Source organism: Dermacentor silvarum, chromosome 3 (assembly GCF_013339745.2).
Source record: "Dermacentor silvarum isolate Dsil-2018 chromosome 3, BIME_Dsil_1.4, whole genome shotgun sequence".
Taxonomy (NCBI): Eukaryota; Metazoa; Arthropoda; class Arachnida; order Ixodida; family Ixodidae; genus Dermacentor; species Dermacentor silvarum.
This window is the reverse complement of record NC_051156.1, coordinates 222,956,971-222,972,963: the sequence shown is the minus strand read 5'-3', so window position 1 is coordinate 222,972,963 and position 15,993 is coordinate 222,956,971. Positions and strand designations below refer to the sequence as shown.

The following is a 15,993-nucleotide window of genomic DNA, read 5'->3' as shown; positions in this document are numbered from 1 at the left end:
CAATTTTTCTCCTTTATAAAGACATCCCGAATTTCTTACTACTCCGATGCACCCGGTACAGTAAATTGCATTTGGGAGCTCCAGTCGGACAACGAGTTTAGGGCATCAGTTGTACGCTCTATGATTAGCGCTCACTTGTACTGATTTGAGCGATAACTTTCCTTCTCACGTATGTTACCATGAGAAATATTTAAAAAACTAACGCTACCGCGGTAAGTGCCCATGCGTAAAGCATTGCTGAGCGCCGTATAGCGCCGCAATAGCGACCACATGCCGCCAGTAATCACGAAGCAGCGCAAAAGGTCCCCTTCCCCAAGCAGTCGTCGAAGGGCAGCTGATTAATTTGCCCGAATCGGAGCATCTTTATGCCCATTAACGCCGGCGGCGTTTCCGCATTCCTGCTCCAGCGAAATGCAGCCACTATACGGCAGGCAATCGAAGGCGCCTGCTGCGCTGAGAGGTGTCAGGGAGCACTGAGAGCGTTTCCTGCGATCGGGCTCTCGGGCCCGAGACGGTATCTGCGCCGGCTGCAGCAGGATCGATGCCCCGTCGGCCATGGCTGTGAAAACAGGCCCAGTGAGGAAGCATGCCGCCAGCCTAGACAGAGTGGTATCCACAGATGGCGGTGCCGGCGGGAAGTAACGGTCCGGGATGCCCCCTGCCCGCTTTGACGAGCACCTAGACTTGAGCGAACAGCAAAGGCTTGGAAACAGTTACCCGGCAGGTGGCATTGATGCGACTTTGCTGGCGATAAAAATCCTCAAGAAGGGCCACTGACATTGCGTATACGTTCCATGCGCGCTACAGGAGTACGTGCGCCGGCCGGCGCAGCATCCGCGGCAGCGGCAGAGCCGATCGATGGAAGGCAGGGCGCTCCTTACGGAGCAAGGCGTTGACGCAGTGGAGCTCAGAAGGAACCGGCGTGAACGTGGTCGTCGATGATGTTACTCTGGCTGGTGCTTTTGGCGGCTGCTGCGTGCGCGTCGCGCGACGCCAAGCGGCTACACGATGACCTGCTGTCAGACTACAACCGACTCATCCGTCCTGTCGGCAATCATTCACATAAGGTGACCATCGTGGTCGGTCTAAAGCTGTCACAGCTCATCGACATCGTAAGTGTCCCACGCAGGCCACCCTCCCTGGCCAGGTATGGTCCTCACGTTACCACGCTTACTTTTGTGCAGAACCTCAAGCACCAGGTCATGACTACTAACATCTGGCTTGAACAGGTGAGCTGCTTACTTTTTACCATTGTTGTTAAAGCCAAATGGTGCACTATTAACCCCGCTTCTAGCGAACACGGAAACAGCAAACACTGGTTTTGATTGAGCCTGAGCGGTGGCTGCGTAGAAACACGTGGCACAGTACAGCCCGACTGAGAGACGCAAGCCACATGACTGTTTTGGTGCACCTTGAGTTTACGAACTCGTTTGAGACGCAGGATGCACACTGCCGAGCAGATTTCCTGAGTTTTCGCTCCATCTGACAGGCTTCAGCAAACTTCCACTAGAGGGCCACACGGCCACACTAACGTGGTTACGTTGCCATTAAGATGGCGATGACAGCACACCCACTGCCTCTGCAGGCTTCAGCGACATCTGCGGTTGCACACGAAGGAAACAATGTAAGAAATAGTGGCTCGGAGTGTAGCAGCTAATGGCGACATCGAAAGTGAGTGTGACGTTGGTACTACTACGCAGCATTGCGGCGGCAACCAGAACGGTCGGTCTCATTCATTTGTTTGGACACGTGCTCAATCCAGGAATGGATTTTAAACATTTATTATATTGAATTATTTTCGAAAATAGGAAACTAGATGAGCGTAACACAAATTTTAACGCACATTCTTCAAACTCGGCAAAAAAGATAATAAAGAAAGGGCACCCCCCAGCGAAATTCTACATACGTAATAAGCCGAGGACATCATGTTATCTCGAGTTGCACCTCGGGAAACAGCTGTTTTGTCTCTTGACGCTGGCCTTTACTTCACCTGGAGGGACCGGTCGCTAAGGAATGCATGCACAAAAAAAAAAAAAAATACCTGCGACTTCTACTTCTGTCAGTCAACGAAAGACAGATCAAAAACGCGCTCAGGCACCTCGGAAGTCAAGATCGACGACTAGAACCCAGAGACATTCTAGAGGTATGCGTGGCTTATTTGGCCACTACAACCTTGCAGTGCTTGAGCCACCGAGCCAATGGCGGAAACCAGTCACGCTCATTGGGAAAGCCTTGCAATTCTCAAACCATCATGTTACACAGCAACAGCAACTATACCTCAGTCTGCTTTAACTTCAAGCAGACGTACGTTGCCCGCTTCCCACAGACTGTTGCAGAAGACTTTTTTTTTGTTCTCTCGTGAAAAGTTTTAAAGCATTCGGTTCATGATCATATCAGATCGCGGCGCGCGCAATCGATGATTGGTGTCTGTGGCATGGGCACCCGCGAATGCAAACTGTCTTTCCAAGACAAAGGATGTAGGAGGTGCAAGAGAAGACGCAGGTCTGTCTGATCTACCGAGCGTTCAGCCCTGTGCAGACATCTGCAATGTCTCTGGCTAGAAATCTGAGGACTCGCCTTCATACAACATAACAGGACACGAAGAGGTTGGTATATCCATGGGTGTACCCGACGAGTGCTTTTTACTGCGTTGTCTCATACGACGTAATGTCAACTGCAGTAGTTCAGAAGGGCCCTCGTGGGGCACACTTGCAAGGAAAACACGGACTGAGCAAGGACACGACACATGTCCTGCCTCAGTGCGTGTTTTATTTGCGCACGTTTTTGCAATATGTTGTACCAAGGTCGAATCTCTACCATTCTCAAATTTTGAAGGACGCAAAGTTGTTATGCCAGGAAAACAGACAAAGCGTGCGCCTGCAGCGTAAATGTACAGGCATCGTTCATGCCGGAGAACTTTGTCTTATTGACAGGCAGCGGTTTGTCGGATGAACAACTTGAGCGCTAAGGCTCTGCTCGAAATATGCAGAAGCGGGATTCATTTTCGAGGGAGACTCAGTAACGCTCTTTTCAGTGCATATGAGAGTCTGATTGCTTAGCCAGCCAACACAAGTTCATCTTGTTCACTTGCCGTTTTGGGCTTCAGCTAGCACGTCATAAGGTTGGAGAGGTATGACATTATATCACATTTGAAGTGTAGCGCTATGCATGCTTATTGCCCGCCTGCGATGGTAGTCTCTGAAGGGAAGAAAAATAAAGCAATCAAGCAGCTCTATCTTAATTCATTGCCGCAGGAATGGGAAGATGACAAGCTTCGCTGGAACCCGGAGGATTACGGTGGTGTGGACATGATTCACGTTCCGGCAGAGAGTCTCTGGCTTCCAGACATCGTGCTTTTCAACAAGTGAGCAACAAATCACGGTGGACTACAGACACTCTACTCATCTTTATTTGATCAAGTCCGTAGTTTATATGATTATTGTGGTCTTAAAAACCGTATTATCCGCACGAACCATAGAAGTCATACAAAAACCTGGTTAGTTGTCTTATTTTCATACTAAGCCGCACAATGTTTGAGTGTGCTGAACACGACACACTGCTGCCCTGCGTTGAGTGTTGTTGGGCTAACTTGTTCTGTACATGCGCGTATAAAGTTAGTGACGAATTTGAAGGATCTGCTTTTTCCAAGGACTGATCACTTAGCTAACAGCGAAATTTCAGAAAGTGGGCGATAATATGGTGCGAAGTCGTGTACTTGGTGAACGCACTCTTGTCTACTGAACAGCAGGACAGCCGCTCGAGGATACGCATGACTCCAATACCAAGTTCTTGTGTATTTCTGTAATATGGCTTTGTCAAAGCATACACAGAGCGGCAACTACATATACGATCCGTGTCTTGTATCGATTACATTTAGCAGCTTCGTTGGACGCGCAGACTATGACAATAATCGGGGCTAGTCTACCTATTACCAATTCTGTGCCACCATTCTCAAAGATGTCGGCATGCACAAACACAACGAGCATCGTTTAACGTAATAGAAAAGGTGGTGACATGAAGGCGCCCACTATAGTGACAACGAGTCTTACAGGAAAATTCTTTGTGAATCCGGCACTTACTTTAGATTGCTTTGGAAAGAAACGCCGTACATGTTGAAATTGACATCACCGGTTGTGTATCTCGTCCTAGCACGCATCTTTAAGGCACTGCCAATTTCAACGTGCGTACTTACCAATTTGCCCAGTTATCGCTTCTTCTTTGGTCATTCGTTCGTGGCTTATACGTCGCATGACTGCTACATCTGCGTATAAAACTCCACCTGGGAGCTGTCCGGGCGAAGGCAGGCAGCCTGGTTGCGAAGAAAATAAAGGATGGAAACTCCCTGTTCGGAAAACTTTGATATTAATCTTTGTAAATATACAAGAAATACCTTTCAGAACACAGTAAAGAAAGTGGTTTCTGCGCACATGAGTAATAACTGTGAATTGTTGGCTTTATAACGAATATGTTGCTGAGGATGATCAATTCGCAAAAGCCACAAAGCCGTTTGAAGCCAGAAGGACGACGTTTAGGCAAATCCACGTACTGCCCATCATTCCTATAAAACGTCACAGTTGCAGCTCCTGTAGTCACTAGGGTCAGTTTCCTCTAGTAATTTTTTGTAGGAAACTGAGCTTGGAACGGAAGCTTACAACAATGAAGCTCCCAACACAGTCGGCTGTCGTCGTATAGAATGGTACGGCTTGAGTTTGTCCGCCTATACAGGCACCACTGTACATTCCAGGGCAGTGCGCTGAAAAGCAGAAAGTTTCATCCCGGGTAATTTCCAATACGAATATTGTAAAGAAAACAGCAGATATTGAGGTTCGGACTTACAAGTTTATAGGAGTCGTTGTTTGAACAAAAATACGCTGGGTGTTCTTTTTCATATTATAATGCAGTGTGCTTGTACCACAGCACTCCTGGCGGTGCTACGCTCTGATCGATTTGGCGAGTTTTGATGAAAGTACAGATACCGGCAATCGCGTCTTGCAATACAGCAATAACGTGAAATGTTGATAACACGGGGAAAGCGAACACCGACAAAAAGTAAACCGACGCACGTGTGACAATTTTAACGGTCTTATTGTACTGCTTTTTCCTTACTTTTTTCTTTATGTTCCACGTGGGGCACAGTGCGGACGGTAACTACGAGGTGATCCTGATGAACAAAGCGACCGTGTACTCGACAGGCAAGGTGGTTTGGAAGCCGCCTGCTCTCTACAAGAGCACCTGCGAGATCGACGTCGAGTATTTCCCCTTTGACGAGCAGAACTGCCTCATGAAGTTTGGCTCCTGGACCTACGATGGCCTTGAGGTGCGTCAATCATGAAGAGGGTTGTTCGCGATGTGAATATCATTCCACTGCGGCCACAGGCAAAACCGGGGTCATATGGGGAAGTTAAAAACATTCTGGGAATTCTGTTCTTATATTCTGCCCGTACGTTTGCAGTGAATGTGCAGTATACCTAATGTACAGTAAGACATAATATATGAAAAAAAGTAATCAATCATGAAATAATTCTTTCTCGCCTTATACACGCCACACATACGTGGTCTTTTGCGTCTCTTGCTTGAACGAAACAATAATCTTGAGAAATGCCGCTGGCAGACTTGCTCGCAAACCTAATCGACGTAACAACTGTGCATACAACCGCCCTCTTCTATCCCTGTGATGGTTGTGTTCAGCAGTAACAGACTTTACTGTTGGCGTTACTGTTGTGCACGGCAGTTTTGGGCACAAGACGCAGCGCATAGACTGGTCTCCTATTTGCGTGTGTTCATGGTGCCACAGAAATGTACTCAGTCCTTCACTATGTATTTTGAAGGCTTCTTTCTGCCGTCATGTCGACACGAGTTGCTTGTAAGCTCACTTGCCCATAGTCACTGCTGAAATGTCCGGCCAGAATGTGCTATCGCAGACTGTCGTTATGTTAGGTGGAGAACCACAGAAACCTCTCGCCCCCACCAATTTCTTTATCACTTTTGATGTGTTTTTTTTTTCATTCGACGTCTCTGCCCCTCGCATTACCTTCAGAATTTCATGTCACGACTCTGAGTGACGTATCTTGGCGCAGGTGGACCTCCAGCATGTTAAGCAGCGTCCCGGCGTGGCCGTGGTGGAGACGGGCATCGACATGAGCGAATTCTACAAATCCGTCGAGTGGGATATCCTGCGCGTGCCTGCCAAATACAACAACGAGTTCTATGACTGCTGCGAGGAGCCCTTCCCGGACATCACCTTCAACATCACCATGCGCCGAAAGACGCTCTTCTACACGGTCAACCTCATCATCCCCTGCGTGGGAATCTCGTTCCTGACCGTGCTCGTCTTCTACCTTCCCTCGGATTCTGGCGAGAAGGTGACGCTCTGCATTTCCATTCTCGTCTCACTCACTGTGTTCTTCCTGCTGCTCGCCGAGATCATCCCGCCCACTTCACTGGCTGTGCCGCTTCTAGGCAAGTAATCTACGTTGATTGGCCGACTTCATAACCAGGGTCGGCAATAGAGCAGAGAGAGTGACAGCGAACATATCAGGATAAAAAAAGAATCCGCACCGTAGATGCTTTTTAGCCTAAACATAACATAAACGCATGATGCACCTGCTGCATGCTAAATGAGTTCCGATGGTGCTAGGAAAACGACATTTCAAAGGATTTTTGTGTCAAGTGGATGTATAAATGCAGTTGAAACCTTCACGAGAAAAACAGAAACTATGAAAACTACTCTTGATCTTTTTATAACGAACTGTGATCCATTCTTAGTAGCTAGTGGAGTCTTAAACTGTCCTCTTAGTGACCACATGCCAATAGTCATGTTTATCCACACAAGAACAAACGAAACCGAAAAAAATTACACTGAAAAAACATTTGAGACAATAAACGAGCACACATTAACTGCCTTTCAGTATGCCTTGAGACAAGTATCTTGGAAGGAGGTTTTTCAACAAAACGAGGCTGAGCCGGCATACAATATTTTCTTAAATAAATTCTCAGCTGTTTATGCGCAACATTTCATAAACAAGAAAAGAAACCACAAAGCTTATCGGAAACCTTGGATCACCAAAGAGCTTCTAAAAAAATAAATAAAAGAGATAAGCTTTATGCCAGGTTTATAAAATCTCGGAACGGCGAGGATCTAAAATGCTTCAAAATTTTTAGAAATAAGTTAAATAAAGAGCTAAGAAATACAAGAAATCGCTATTATTTACGTACATTTTCTTCATGCGAGGGACATACAGAGAAGATATGGAACAAGTAAAATGAGCTAATGGGAAGAAAAAAAAAACAATGAACCTATGAAGAAAGTTTCTGTAAACGGATGCCTTTTAACCAGAGATCATTTAGTTAATGCATTTAATGATTACTTTACAGTCACTGATTCCTATTCATCACAAAGCCCACCTTATACATTTCAGTTCACTGCAACTATGGGCACAATTTTTTTTTCAAGTGACAACCCCTCCCGAGGTTTGTTCAGTTTTTCTCAAACTGAAAAATTCATGTAGTTGCGATGCTGATGGCTTCCAAATAAGACCTATCAAACATGTCATTTCTGACATTGCACTTGTGTTAGCTCATATCTATAACTTATGCATAACATCAGGTACTTTTCCTGAAAAAATAAAAATCGCAAAAGTAATTGTGTTATATAAGAAAGTTGACAAGCTCGATATAAAAAATTACCGCCCGATATCTATTCTCCCGCAGTTTTCTAAAGGTCTGGAAAAAATTATTCTTAACCAATTAACATCTTTCAGCAAGAAACATAAACTAATCACAGACGCTCAATATGGTTTCCAACAACGTAAATCAACAGAACTAGCACTTGTAGCACAGAAAGAATATATACTGCAATACCTCGAAAATAAGTTACTTGTAATTGGTCTATTCATAGACTTCACAAAAGCGTTCGACTGCATAAATCATGACCTCCTAATACTTAAGCTTGAAAGATATGGCATCAGGGGCCTTCCTCTTCAGTTACTGACATCCTACCTTAGAAATCAGCAGCAATATGTGTCTATAAACACTAGCATATCATCTACACGACAAATACAAACAGGTGTCCCTCAGGGAAGTATCCTTATTCCATTTCTATTTAATATCTACATAAACGACATAGTTCTTATCCACTGAGAGGCAAAATTCATAAACTACGCAGATGATACAAGCGTTTTTTTATCAAACAACTCTTATACAGGCCTCATTGGCGCAGCGAACAATCTCTTAACCCATCTCTCAGAATGGAGCCAGGACAACTTTTTAAAAGTAAACTCCAATAAAACACAAGCAGTCATCTTTAAAACAAGAGGTGCGCGTATTCCATTGACATACAAGATATTTTACAACTCTGAGAATATAGAGGTTGTTGACGCGGTAAAAGTACTTGGCGTATACTTTACCGACACTTTGCAATGGGACGCTCACGTGGATTTTATACTCCAGAAACTGAGCCGCATAACAGGTATACTACATCGAAATCTGCACCTTTTACCAACGTCAGCCAAATTGATCATTTATAATGCACTGTTTTCTTCGCATGTAAATTATTGCCATCTTGTATGGGGCACAACATCAGCTTCAAATACTACAATAAAATACTACTGATGCATAAAAAAATAATAATACGCGCCATTGCAAAAGTGCCGTATAACTCGCACACAGAAGGTCTTTTCACCAAGTACAACATAACAAAAAGTCATCATCTTTACAAACAAACTCTCCTACGCACCTACTACTTTCAGGTAAAATATAGAAGTAACTTAATGACAAATATAGCAAACTTAAAAGAGAATACACCTACATATGACACACGCAGCCATGAAAAATGGGTCATACCTTTTTCGAGAACAAATTACGGCCATCAACTGGTCGCAAACACCTTGCCATGGCTACTAAATTCTTATCTAGAAGCCGGCATTGACATCCATGCCTTGACACCATCGGAGCTCATCTGTCTTGCGAAAACTTTGATTTAAATAACCATAGTACAGTGAAACCACGTGTACTCACAGTGAAAGAAATGTGATTATTCCCTTTAATCGATGTAACCCACTGTTATTTATTTTTCATTTCTGAAAGTGTTCTTTGCCACTAAGTCTGCCAATATGTGAAGGGGGCCAGGGACCTGTCAAGCTGCCAATAAGCAGCTTTTACCTTGGCCCTCTCCATTTGCTTGTAAATGGGCCAAAATAAAATGAAATGAAAATGAAAATAAATGCATGCAAAGCGTCTCGGACGATTACACTGCGGGGCGCGCGCGATGATGCACAAGTGAGCGTGATTGTGAGCACACGTACGGGCGCACGTACCTTGCACGCATGCACACACAATCACAAAACGTGCGTGCGCGTCGTCAAGCTATATTTTGACAGCATTTTACTAGGGTGGCCGTCAGCGTTGTACGTGTTGCCAATAAGCCTGGAATTGTTGAGTGATATTTGCTTTTCATTTTATTAGGCAAATACCTGCTCTTCACCATGATTCTCGTCACGCTGTCCATCTCGGTGACCGTCGGAGTGCTCAACGTGCACTTCCGGTCCCCATCGACGCACCGCATGGCGCCCTGGGTCCGGCGCGTGTTCGTGCACCTCATGCCGCGACTGCTGCTACTGCGGAGGCCCGACGCGGCCGACCGCCAGCAGCCGCCGGTCGACCCGTTGCAACTACTACTACTACGGCGGCCTACAGAACCGGTGGCACCACCGCCGGTGGTGCCTCCTTCGGCTGCCGCCACAGACCACCAGCAGTCCGAGTCCCCGGAGGCCGGCTCATGTACGCCGGAAGTGCGCCGGGCCATCGATAGCGTGCTCTTCATCGCAGACCACATACGTAAGGAGGACGACGACGAGAGTGTACGTACTAAGTCTGTCATCTTGTCGCGTTTCGACGAATTAGCTCAGAGGGAACCCTTCTTGTGGCGGCGTTTTTCTCTATATAAATGAGTCGTCCGTATGACCATCACGGTGACGTCCACCCTGGAGCCCAGAACATCGCAGGAACTGAACTATCGGGTACTACGTAAGCACAATGCAACAGGATAGGAATAAAGTTTATTTGTCCAACGGCTATTGCTCTTGGTGCCCGGCACTAGGCTGCCAGGGTGCCATTGCCCGAGGAAAATCTTCAGAGATCCTCGGCAATGGCCCTGGCCCTCTGGACGGCCCACTTCTGGTCTTCGGGTGCCTCGCTGAGGAGGGCGGCTTGCCATCTCTCAGCGAGGTGCAACAGCAAATATTTTTAATATGCTGGGATCGAGAAAAAAAAATCCCTAGCCCTTCCCCTGTCGACAAAAGGGTTGTAAGCGAAGCTTGTCGTGTGTGTTTCTGACCTTCGTGGTGGTTTTCTCTTTCTCTCTCCTTTTCTCTCTCTCCCTTTCTCTAACTCTTGCTATCTCTCTTTATTTCTCTCTCTCTTTCTATCTACCTTTCTTCCTTTCTCTCACTTTCTCGCTCTCTATCTTTCTTTCTCTTTCTCTCTTTATTTCTCTCACTCCCTCTCTCTTTCTCTATCTTTCTCTCTTTCCTTCTCTGTTTCTCTGACCTTCGTGGTGATTTTCTTTCTTTGTCTCTTTATTTATTTCTCTCTATCTTTCTTTCTTTCTCTCTCTCTTTCTTTTTGTCCCTGGTATATGTGCCAATGAGCTTGGACCCTTTCTGCACTATCGCCAGGATCGGCCTACTTTTCAGCGTGACACCACCACCACCACCGCCGAACCTTGTGGGAGAATGTGATAAAAGCGTCTGCAAATGAACCGTCAAGTGGACTTCAGAACTGTGGCTGTTTGGAGTGTTGGTTCAACATATTGACAAATTGTGGCGCAGATAAACACAGAATCATCAAGATGACAGAGGAGCGCTAACGAGCGCTCGTCTGTCGTCTTGCTTCTTTGGTCTGTCTATTTTTATCTGTGCCTATACCTGTCCGAGGCATGCATGTGCGGTTTTACGGTGCCACAGCGTTGAACGGCAAGTTAACTTTCAGCAATGCTCTTCTTGGTTGCCGTCACGAGTGCGTGGTAACTGCGTCATCGCGATGGTCACAGATGGCAATCGATCCTGCCAGAAAAAACCGCATACCGTGTTGACCCCTGTGCGTCACATTGAAAATGCTGGGCTGTTACTGCAAATATTTATTTTGACCACTCTCGGAATACTTTACTCCGGGTCTTTGGTCTCACCTGAAATGCGTTAGCCTGACAGTAGGGTCCATGGTGTAATTTCTGCACGACAATGAACTGAACTAAATATTGCTATTCGAATATGCTGCTGTGTTGACCACCATTCATCTGATCCCTATTCTTGTCATCAACATCCTCCATCCCCACTTCGCCTTCCACTACGCAGAGCTGCAGGCCGACTACCCTGCCTTTCGACACATAAAATTTCTCCTCTTCCTATTTTGCAAGTTAGCAAGAATCATATTCAGGCGATTCCAGTTTGCAAAAAATTCAGAGAGAGCAAGCTTCGCAGCCAAAGAGATCAACAATCATGGGCCATATATAATATTTCTTGCGCCCTTTTTCCCAACATAACGCTGGACTGTGGAATCCAACGTTATACAACAACTGTGCCTGACTGGTTATGTCAGATCACTGCAGCCAAACATCACTGTCTCGAGCTTACACAGTCGCTGGTTTTCTGTCTAAAACTGACAAAATGTACATTTAACATAGACCCTTGGACATTACAAAGCAAATCTCGGACAGACCGTGCTAAATTAATTATAATGAGCAAGGTAAATGACTGATTATTGTTGTGATTTCTACTTTTTGTCCTTGAAGATCACGTGCATTCAATACGTTTGACAATTCGCAAAAAGTCTCATTAACGTGGATTTTTCTTGTAAAGTGATATCAGTAACGGTTCATACTCGTCGATGCTGCAGGACTGCGAGGACTGGAAATACGTGGCGATGGTATTGGACAGACTGTTCCTGTGGATATTCACGCTCGCTAGCCTGGTGGGCACGTGCGGCATCATCCTGCAGGCCCCTTCACTCTACGACACTCGGCTGCCCATCGACGTCCAGATGTCTCACATCGGCCGCGAGTACGCCACTCTGCACTCGCCCTGATCCATGACGTACGAGACGCGGGCTGAACTCTGGTGGCAACTCTGACCCCCAAGCGGTGCTCCTTGTCCTGAAGCAGTGAAGTTGTACACCGGTATAGATGTACGGTTTAGATGACTTAATGGAAGCGCAATGTTTTGTGCATTTCCGCTTACTGCATTCCCACGCTCCTGTAAATGGCTGGCCTCGCGAAAGTACATTGAAATACCTTTCTATTGAACGTGGCTTGAGAAAACTCAGCTGAGTGAACAATTTAAAAATTCACAGCCCTTCCCCTGTCAAGACAGTGGGGGTAAGCGAAGCTTGTGGCAAGACGACACTGTCGCAGGCGATCCGCTTCGTTTGTCCTAAACACAGGGTCGACGGCTCTTCATTGACGTTTGGCATCAACATCGCGCTCCTGGAACTCGGGGTCCTTGGCTCTTCGCTGACGTTTCGCCTGGGCTTCAAAGCCCTCACGCTAGAATCGGACGACAAGCTTCGCTTACCCCCATTTTCTCGACAGGAGAAGGGCTGGTGATTTTGTCTCTTTGGGCCCCACGTGTGACAATGGTAGTTCAAGGGCGCGTTACAGGTCCCCTAGCCTACAGGGGTATGTGCCATTGAGCTCGTACCCTTTCTGCACTATCACCAGGGTCGGCCCACTTTTCAGCGTGACACCACCACCACCACCGCCGCCTAAACTTGTGAGCCTGTAAAGCTTCGCTTAAAAAGTCGGCTCGGATAACGAGCGTATCTATTTACGCTTCACTTGGATGGATTTGCACTTCAGCGAGCAATTTCTTGAAGCCATGCCTGTGCTACAGCAGTGATGGGTTCGTTCCTTGTACGTTCCTGCCTCACGAAAGAACGATGATGATGCAAGATTTTGTGCGAACGCTTCGTTCTCTCTGGAGCAGGAACATCAATCCATGCCTTTTATATACGCATAGTGTAATAAATACGATCTAGTATAGTAATCGCGTAGCGCTATTGGTACAGACCATACATATATATAGTCCTCTTGAAAGACAATTTCACTAACCAAGAAAAGACTGGGAAAGGAAGAATGTGGTTCTTCGCACTGTTGGCGCAGATAAAAAAAAAAAAAAAAACAATCGGCGTTAGGCATGACGCGCTACGACGCGGCGACCATGTCAGGACGGTAACTAACGTATTGCAATGTATGGTTGACGACAATACAACAAGCATGCACTGTTGCAAGCTGATTTACTAGGCGAGCTCAATACGTTTTAGTGATATTTCTTTCGGTGGTGCAAACCAGCTGTGGGTGAGGAACCCTGCGACTCCGAACAAGAGGAGAAGGCACGAGGTTTGTGCAGTGGCTCTTAATAGCCCACCGTGATGCTATGGGGCTATGGCGTTTTGCTGTGTAGGGTCAAGTTGAGCGTTCAGATCGCCTCCATGGAAGCCGCATTTCGATGGGGGCGATATGCGAGAACGGTCGCGTACCATGGTATAACCCAGCCGGGCAAACTTGTTTCCAAAAGCCCCCCCCCCCCCCCCCCCCCTTAAAAAAAAGAACGAAAAGAAGGGAGAAAATTCACCGCATATCCAGGAAGTGAATGAGGATGAGTGGGCGAAGCACCGGGGATCATTCGGTTAACGGTGAATCCCCCGACGCCGGCAAGCGGACCCAGAGGCGGCGAGAGCGCGGGAAGCGGCGGCAAAACACTGGACGCGTTCTCTACCTGCGGTTGTTGGCGCCGATGCTCGATTCAAGCGCGAGCTTCGAGCGCCCTCAACTCCGGGTCCGCTTGCCGGCGTTGTCATACTGCTGCAGCTTTACGAGCCCTCAGCTCCGGGTCCACATGCCGGCGTTGCCGTGCTGCTGCAGCTTCGCGAGCCCTCAGCTCCTGGTCCGCTTGCCGGCGTTGCCGTTTTGCTGCAGCTTCGCGCGCCCTAGACTCCGGGTCCGCTTGTTGTCTGCGTCGCCGTGCTGCAGCAGCTTGCCGAGCCCTCGACTCCGCTTGCAGTTGAGCCGCCACTCTCGCTTTTTCATCCATAGCGGGCGCGCCGGTATCAGAAGCGACCGTTATCATCCATGGCTGAAGAGAGAAAGAGAGCGCGCGTCGGGAACGAACGCCCTTGTGCACCGCAGCGCCCCTAGCGGACTCCATGCAAATCAGAGCTACGGACGACGGGCGACGACGAGGGGAGGACAAGGCTCGGCCCTAAGGTGCTTCGGCCCTAAAAAACTGTAAGCCCTTCCACTGGGGTGGAAATGGCAGACCAGCGAAGCTGTACTATGGTGGGAATTATGTATTTCCAATTATGACTATTAAGATGTGGTGGTGTAATTGGTTATTTGAACTATTAAAGAATGAGAAATATATATGATCCGGTGGTTATCATTTATTTAGTGGTCACAGGGACCATGGCCTTATGGTCGCTACGGTACACCGCCATAGGGTGTACGGCAAAGGTTGGCACGTTCTTCATAAACACGTCACCAACGCCGCGCGCGTTCGGTGCGAACGCGGGCAAAACGCCTCCGCCGTCGACAACACTTGTGCGCGTTGTTTGTGTGACCGCGCACAACCGCTGTCAAAACGCTGGCTACGTGGCGGAACGCCGTTCCGTCCGGCGCATGCGCCGCAGTGGGAGAGCGGGCACGCACACGCAGTCTATGGTGCCTCGATGCCCTCCTCGCCTACCGCTCCCCTTCCACTGGGAAGTCGGCTATGCTCGCCATACAGCATACGGCCAATGACAGTTTTTTTTTTTCTATTGCCGGACGCGACCATGGAAGGGTGAGCCCTTAACAGCTTCGCTGTAAAAAAATGAGACTACGGAATCTACGTAGGTTAAGTGTTGCTTTGAGTATTTTAATCTCATCATCAACAGATGGTGATCACGCCACTAGAGTTACTGTATGTGTAACTCTACACGCCACGCATTCTCGGCGCCATCTCTCGCAACGTACAGAACCGTTTCTTATTGCCGCGTATACACCACATAGGGTGCTGAGGGGGAACGGAGTTTATGGTTAGGCATTTATTCTCAAAGAGGTGGTGTGATCCCGTTAACTGGTTAAAGTTTTTTTTTCCTTTTCTCTCTTCTTTTTTTTTTTTTTTTGTTATTCCACTGTACCAATATAGAAGAACCAGCATTGGAAACCTCTGAAACTTCAATTTCTTTTCTGAGAATCTCTACGCTGTACTGTGGTGAACGTGGTGCCTGATGATCGCAGGAAGAAGGCATTTATGTCTCATTACTTTCTGCCCGAAAGCTGTTGTTTGCAGAAGGATTGTAAGCTGAGCTTGTTTGTACATATTTACGTGAATACTTGGGGACAACGCTGTTGTTTGCTTTGCTGTTGTATACTTGTCTTGTTGGTCGTTCTTAAAATAAACGTACTTCGTTCTGACAACAATGTACAGTATGCCAATATTGAATGACGGAAAGCACACACACTTTCCCCATTAGGTGTTGAGGCGTTTTGGCTGTATTCGACCCGTCCAATAAAGCCGACCTATCAGGCCACCCAAATAGATGAAACCTGTCACATATGATCTAACTGCATAAGCAAAGAAAAAGCGTTAATTCACTCTGCAGCGCTTTGAGTAGAGCCCATCGCAGGCTACAGCAATATTCCGTTTCCTTTAGGAGGGTCTGCAAAGACTTGATCATTGAACGTCTACGGAATGAAACTTTTTCAAACCAATCACGTCCATTGCAGCCACTGCGCCCGGAGCACAGACTTTTGCACACCCTGGACACAAAAGCTCAGCAGGCCTTGTTAAGACAGCACACGAAATCCTGGAAGGTGCGTTAATGTACATGGAACAGTGTAAACTTCTGCAGAAGCAAGAAACGTGTGTAAGCTTGAGAACCAATGTCTTCTTTTGTGCCATGACAACATGCGCGTATTCGAACCGCTGTCTTGCTTGAAAGCAAGGCGCAATTTTACGTCAT

The 15,993-nt window shown here is 47.1% G+C and overlaps 1 protein-coding gene across 1 annotated transcript; it reads left to right on the top strand.

Moving 5' to 3' along the window:
• Positions 1 to 818: 818 nt before the first annotated feature.
• On the top strand, positions 819 to 15,655 carry LOC119446757 (acetylcholine receptor subunit alpha-like). Its single transcript, XM_037711293.2, has 7 exons — positions 819 to 1,112; positions 1,185 to 1,229; positions 3,255 to 3,364; positions 5,137 to 5,317; positions 6,078 to 6,459; positions 9,463 to 9,857; positions 11,890 to 15,655. Exons 1-7 carry the CDS (start codon positions 939 to 941, stop codon positions 12,076 to 12,078), a joined length of 1,476 nt encoding a protein of 491 aa, XP_037567221.1. The 5' UTR covers positions 819 to 938; the 3' UTR covers positions 12,079 to 15,655.
• Positions 15,656 to 15,993: the final 338 nt, after the last annotated feature.